Genomic DNA, 7,056 nt, shown 5'->3' with positions numbered 1-7,056 from the left:
TTTGGTGGGCAATATAGTCACAGACATGTAGCATTTATGAGTTGAGGGAACAAATGTGGGGGTTGATGGATTGATGCTCAATTGGTTTTATCAGGAACTTCTGAAACACATGATAACATATTAAGTGCAATTAGGGGGGAGAAAATGGCAACTATACGTGGTTATGGACATAAGGAACTTTTGTGGATTGGTGTGATTAGATAAGGACATGTTATGTTCTTGGGAGGATGTTTTTATTGCCCCGAGTTATTCTTCATTTATTGTTGGTCTTGTAGTTAAATGACTTGTAACCTTGGCTGCAGGGAAACATATATACATATACACCTATGTATTTCCTTTGGGTTGGTACCCCTTGTATCATTATTAATACATTTTATTTGGACAAAAAAATTAAAATAGGATATCAATTGATAGGCAATTGCTTTGTGCACCAGGTAAATTGCTTGTGCACCCATTGTTTTTCCATTTTTCCAAAATTAACCTTGGAAAATTTATGGATCCGTAATTCATATGGACCCATTATGGATTGGAAATCTATGGGCCATACATATATATTTTTTTAATTTTTTTAAAAAATATTTTATGAATTAATTTAAAATTAACGGTCCATATAGGATTCATGTAACTTTTAAGTTATTAACACGACACTCTAATCAACTGAGCTAATAGATCAATTATATTATAAAATAATTAATATTGCTATATATAACACTAAAACTTCTAGTGTATATTTAATGCACATGTAAATTTACATAATAAATTGTGACAATTAATTTTGGCGCATTAAATATATTAGAACAAAATTGATTGTCATATTAGAAAAAAAAATTAGTGTTATATATAGTGACGTTAATTATTTTGCCAATCCATAGGGATTGCATTTTTTTAAAATATTTTACAAATTAATGACTCATGCAAGATTCGAATCTATGACTTTCATAGTTATTAACACGATACTCTAACCAACTAAACTAATAGAATAATTATATTATAAAATAATTAATGTCATTATATATAACACTAAAATTTCTAATGTATATTTAACGTACATGTAAATTTATATAATAAATTTTGTGACAATTAATTTTGTTTTAATATTTTTAATGCACCAAAATTAATTGTCACAAAATTTATTATGTAAATTTACATGTGCATTAAATATAGATTATAAATTTTAGTATTATATATAACGATATTAATTATTTTATAACATAATTGACAAAAAGCAATGGGTGGACAAGCAATTTTCCTGGTGCCCAAAGCAATTGTCCGGTTGATATGTATGGTGTACCCACTATTGTTTTATTGGGCCAAAAGAGGATGGGCTGGATCAGTGAGTTCTGGTCCACTAAAAGAGAGAAGAAACTAGAAAATGAAGAATGCTTGGTGAGCATTGCATTCCACTGAAACGCGAAAAGCGTGTCGAATGGATTTCACGGAGAAGGATCTATTCGGCGAAGATTCCGACAACGACAACGGGTCCCACTCCTCCGGTTCCTCTTCTTCTTCCTCCGTCGCTTCCTCTTCCTCATCGTCCTCCGGTTCCTCTTCTGCCTCTTCCTCCAAAGCCAGCGACGCCGCCGCCGACTCCTCCTCCGCCAGCGGCAGCGCCAGCAGCGGCGCCGAAGACGACGACGAGAATGGCGACGTCGTAGATAGCGCCAAGGCCCGCGCGCATCACCATCACGACTACGAAGACAAAGATCTGTTTGGCTCCGATAACGAAGATTACTGTAAAACCCTCGCTAGAAGTCCTTACCCCATTCCTGGTAAATTTTCCTCTCTCTTTTGTTTTTTTTCCTTCGTTGAAGTGTGCGTTGAACAATTGTTTGCTACTTTCCGTGATTATCATTCATTTGCCAGGGTAGAAGGTTTTTACGGTTTAGAAATTCAACAGTGCGTGTTAGTTAGTGTTGTTGCTCACGTATGAACCTATCCTGTTTTGATATGGAGTTTTAGGATATAATAGGATTACTATGTTTGTTAACGAAAAAATATAGCATGTGTTACTTGGGAAGGGATGCATTATATATAGTAGAAAAAAAAAATGATAGAATCTCAACTTAGGTGGCTCTAGCATGTGTGGAGGAAACGGTAGAATTATGGAGAGTGAATCAGATGGAGTGCAATTCTATGACTAGAGGTTGAGGGAGACCAAGAAAAACTATAAGCAAATTAATTAAGAAGGATTTAGTGGTTAATGTTTGTAGGTAGATATGATTCACAATAAAATATTATGGCGTCCCATGATCTATGCAGTAAACCCTGCTTCATGGAAAAGGCTTTGCTGTTGTTTGTTTGTTTTCTTGAGTTTAAATGGTACTTAACTGTGTTACAAGGTATTTTAGGGATTTATTCTGTGATGGTGCTTTGGTTTTGTTGCAGCAGTTGAAAATTGATGATGAATTAAAAAAATGTTATTGTTGATTTTATTTCTTAATTCGTTTTATGGCAAGATGTGATTTTCTCTGGCAGTATTGCCTGCCACCCGCAATGTGAATAATCAGGGTAGAGGGGGCTTTGGCCGTGGTCGTTGGCAAAATGATAGAGGAGCTGGCCTTCTTCCTCGTCCTGGACCATATCCCCAGAGGCAGAATTTTGGGTACGGAAATAGGTTTCAGAATGGCCGCCATGATGAGCGATTTGTCTCTGAGTTGAAGCTTTCAAAAAGTGAAGAAACTCTATCACGAAAGTGCATTGCTTTTCAGGAGGTAGGGGAATGCCATTTTCCTATATTTAACTGCTTCTGCATCAAGCAATTTAATGGTCAATTTGCTTTAAGAATTTGAGAAATTGCTATGAAGATTGAGTTTTTATATCTCAATTTTATACCTTTCTCATTATGTCTTATTTGGCGAGGAAAGGAAAAGGATTAAAGGAATTATCAGGTTTGTATTGTAAAAGCAAATGATTCTGTTTGATTTAAATATTGAAGCTTCTATGCTTTTCCTGTCTTATTTTCTTAACATATTTGTTTGGTGTATTCTTTTTAAATTGCCCTTCTGGATGCATATGTTCTGATTATCTCTTGTTGATTATTCTGATAGCCTTGTGAAGTTGCTTGTTATAGTCGTGTCGAAGGCGGAGAAGTATACTTTGACGATCGTAGTTTGGTAAGCTGTTTGAGATCCTTAATTATTTGATTTCTTTTTGTTTGGTTCTCTTTGCAATGGGTTGCTGTGATATTATGCTCATTTAAGCACTTTCTTTTTTCCTGTTTATTTAGAGACTTTTTAAGCGCCATATTACTGAGGATGTTGGAGCTGATTTGAATGAAGGTTATGATACATACATTCCCAAAAAAGGTATGTAATTTGTCTATAATCTAATCTTATGGTTTGTGAATTTAGTTAGATTTTGAAATGCTACTTGGATGATTTGTGCATGAGAAACAATGTTCAATTGTACACCACTATTTATGTTAGTTATCTTTTTCTTCTGTTGTTAATTTGAAAAGCAGACTTAGGCTCAGAGGGCTTTGGCGATCTTCTTGCTTGCATTAGAGACAAAAATATCCCTCTTCAAAACATTCATTTTGTGGTATGAAGTATATCCTGATCTATATTTTCAAAATATTTTAATATGTTGCTGAATTAATTTCTGATGGTCATACATCAATCTTGTTTCATTTTTGCAGACATTCCGTAATAACCTTAACAAGGTAATTATTCATTTTGAATTGTTTGCTCTTGGCCAGAATCTTTTCTAAGTGAAGTGGTGATAACCTTGTGAGTTGTGTGCTGTTCAATTTAACAAGTGATGAGTATTAACTAAGTATTCCTGTCTTTTCAGATACTGGCAACAGCTTATATCCGTCATGAGCCTTGGGAAATGGGAGTGCACAAAAGGAATGGTGTTGTCTATCTTGATGTGCATAAATTACCAGAAAGACCTCAAAGTGATTTAGATCGCAGGAGGTAGGATTACATGCCTTTTTATTTATGATGTTTAGATTTGTAAATATTTAATATAGTCAATGGAGTAGCAATCAAGGCAGATGATCTCGGTTTGTTCATCTGTGTGATAGAAAATGTTATCAATAAAACAAAAAAAGGCTAGATGTTAGGGAAAATGGAAAAGCATCTTGCTCAGGGGAAGGGTGTGACTGTGGTATCAAGCTGATTAAAATGGTTTGCCTCCACTTGCCACCATCTTTTTCCCTCATCATGGTTGGAAATAATGCCTTAGACTTTGAAATCAAGCTGGAAACTTCAAGTTAATTGACATGGGAAGATAGTGGCAATGTATAAAACTAAATGCACTCAAAGAAATATTTAATTTTGAAAGTGGAAGGAAAAAAAAGGAAAAAGAACTGTGTTTAATTTTTAAATATATGATGTTTTGCTTTCTATTTAACTAGTATATAAAATAGAAGATTCCTTTCCAGTTCCCACTTTTTGCTTTCACTTTTTTAAATTTTTTATTAGACAAGCAATTTAATGTGTTTGGCAATTAGATGTTATGTAGGATATTGTTTTGAGAGCCTTGCAACCGAAGATCCTAATAGAGCAGATGGAGAGGGAATACATCATGTTGATGCCAATGCTGAATTCTGTGCCGTGATTAAGACAAAGTTAGGAGCTCACCGCATATTAATGGGTGCTGAGATGGATTGCTGTGATTCAACTAATGAAGGAAAGAGATTTTATGTGGAGTTAAAGACAAGTTGTGAGGTTGACATATTTCCGGCTGTCTGGTGTTATACTTTAATCTCAGCTCTTATTTTTCTTTTCTAATAGTGCATTTATGTTGGCTTGACGATATACAACTGTCATTTCATATGATGCAGTTAAATTATCACACCGAGGAAAGATTCGAGAGGGAGAAACTGTTGAAGTTTTGGGTACATTTCCTATCTTTTGTCATCAATCCTTTTCACTTTTATCTCCATGTGCTCGTTTTCTCTAGTGTGATAAATTTAACAAGCCTCTGTTTCTGCTTGCAGATTCAGTCATTCCTGGCAGGTGTTCCATATATTGTCATAGGATTTAGGTAATTGTTTCTCTTTCATATCATTACAGTGTTTCACAATCTTTGATTTTCCTTTAACATTGTGCTGAAAAGTTACTCAGTTCAACTACATTTGGAAAGATTGATTTCAGCTCATTGAAATAATCCTCTTCTTTCATTTGGCATGTCTCTGGCAAATGAAAAAATTATACTGCTTGTGGTTTCTACCCTGTGTGTATGTTAATAACTTAGCTCTGATACAGGGATGATGCAGGTCGTCTAGTTCGGACAGAGAGGCTTAGAACCAAAGATATAACACAGAGAGTGAAAATGAAGAACTACTGGCAGGTACATTTTAACTGCTGTGAGGTGCATGGTGGCTAATTTTTGTTTTGGTCGGCTATTGCATTAGTTAATTAAAATTATAGTAAACTTCCCTGTGGGTCTCAGAGGATGTTCCAAATGTTTCCTTCTCCAACATCAGCAAATATGTCTAACTAAGTACTTACATATATGTGCAATCACATTGCATAGCTAATTAAGGATGATTTAATACTTCTTAATAGGATGATACGTCAGAAATCATATTTAAACTCTGAAAATGCTGAATGTGACCTGTTTTCCTCTCATAATCAACAATATTTGTTGGCAGGGAGGAGTCTGCTTGGCGTTTGCTGATGAGGTATTATGCTGGCTGTATGGAACAGTCAAAGAAGGTGAATATAATAGCCCCATATGTTTTGTTTGCTGTTGCATACATAGAAAAGCTGATGATGTCTTGCAGGAACTCCATTTCTAATAAAAATACAGTTCATATAATGACCAAATGCTTTTATTTTGTGTTTGTTAATGTGTATGTTTTTGGGTTTCAGGTGAAGATTATATTTTGCAGTTTGCTCCACCTTTCAACCGTTTAGAGCTTCTGCAAGCTCAGTCTTGCCCAGATGTAATTACTAGTCATCTGGAGCTTTTCTGAAAATTTGGAGACCTTAACAGTTATTATTATTTAAACAATTCAATATACGAAGGGGAATCAACCCTGGATTTTTCCCCTCCGCTTTGATCAGTCCACGAATTTTTAGTATAGGGGCACCCTCTGTGAGTGCTGAGAATTGCATTTGCATCTCCATAGAAATTTGTGGAAATATTATGGCCCTACTTAGTTGGAATATAGTTCTTTTCAGCTTTATGCATCCATTTTCTAAACTTAAGTTTGGAAAACTTGAAAAATGCATTAACCTAGTCGAAACAATTAGATATTGGAGAACACTAAGTAAATACGAAAACCAATTTATGTTAATAACATATTATAGAAGTTGTTATTTGGATACGGAAATCATTTGTTTTAGAGGCGAATACTGAACTTGTCAAAATTCGTTGCCAGCCTTTTAAATGATATTTGTAACACATTACTGGGTATCAATTATAATCAAAGTTGCAATGTACGATTCTCGCCTGTTTTGCATGTAACCTTTTTTTAAGACCCGGGTTTTGATGAGGAACGAGATTATTTATTCTTTACATAATCGTTTTTTTTTTCCTTTTCAAATCATCAATTAGGGAATGGGGATGGGGCCAATATCATATACACGAAAGAACAAATGTAACGTTAACGACTTTATTATTCCGAACTAATGAATTGTACACTGGAGCTATTATGATAAATTTTCGTTGAAGACAATTTTGTAGTTTAATTTAATAAGCCATCTTCCATCGAATTAGCTGTTGACAGAAACTAACCTATAGTTTATATATATACACATGTCTTCAGAAAATAAAAAAAATGTTTAGAAAGAAAAAAGCTTTTCAATGTAAAATTAATTGTGTTTTACCACTTATGCAGAGAGAATATGATGTTTTGGTGTATATATATATATTTTCTCATTTTATCCCTAAAATCATATTTTCAAATTTCTTTTTGGTTCCTATAACTATTTTTTAAATCAACTTACACCCCATTCACATACTAAAAATTACCCAATTATTTTTATTTTTATAAATTTTAGAGAGGCACTAGATGCTTTTTTCCCTAGTTCCTTATAATATTAGCATGGATAATAAAATTTATAAATGAATTAATGATTATATAAGATTAATTTTGTAAAA

At 34.0% G+C, this 7,056-nt stretch overlaps 1 protein-coding gene across 2 annotated transcripts; it reads left to right on the top strand.

The window, feature by feature from the left end:
- The first annotated feature begins 1,393 nt into the window (after window positions 1–1,393).
- LOC114423250 (decapping nuclease DXO homolog, chloroplastic-like) lies at window positions 1,394–6,143 on the top strand. Of its 2 annotated transcripts, none has more exons than XM_028389948.1 (13): window positions 1,394–1,769; window positions 2,476–2,711; window positions 3,048–3,113; window positions 3,227–3,305; window positions 3,461–3,540; window positions 3,638–3,661; window positions 3,793–3,917; window positions 4,457–4,673; window positions 4,790–4,843; window positions 4,946–4,992; window positions 5,214–5,298; window positions 5,603–5,666; window positions 5,823–6,143. In XM_028389948.1, the coding sequence occupies exons 1-13, from the start codon at window positions 1,427–1,429 to the stop codon at window positions 5,924–5,926; spliced, it is 1,524 nt and encodes a 507-aa protein (XP_028245749.1). In that variant the 5' UTR covers window positions 1,394–1,426; the 3' UTR covers window positions 5,927–6,143. The 2 variants fall into 2 exon arrangements, with proteins under 2 accessions (XP_028245749.1, XP_028245740.1); XM_028389939.1 differs by having other exon boundaries at window positions 3,458–3,540.
- Window positions 6,144–7,056: the final 913 nt, after the last annotated feature.

This window comes from Glycine soja, chromosome 1 (assembly GCF_004193775.1).
Source record: "Glycine soja cultivar W05 chromosome 1, ASM419377v2, whole genome shotgun sequence".
NCBI classification, from domain to species: Eukaryota; Viridiplantae; Streptophyta; class Magnoliopsida; order Fabales; family Fabaceae; genus Glycine; species Glycine soja.
This window is presented reverse-complemented; position numbering and strand designations above follow the sequence as displayed.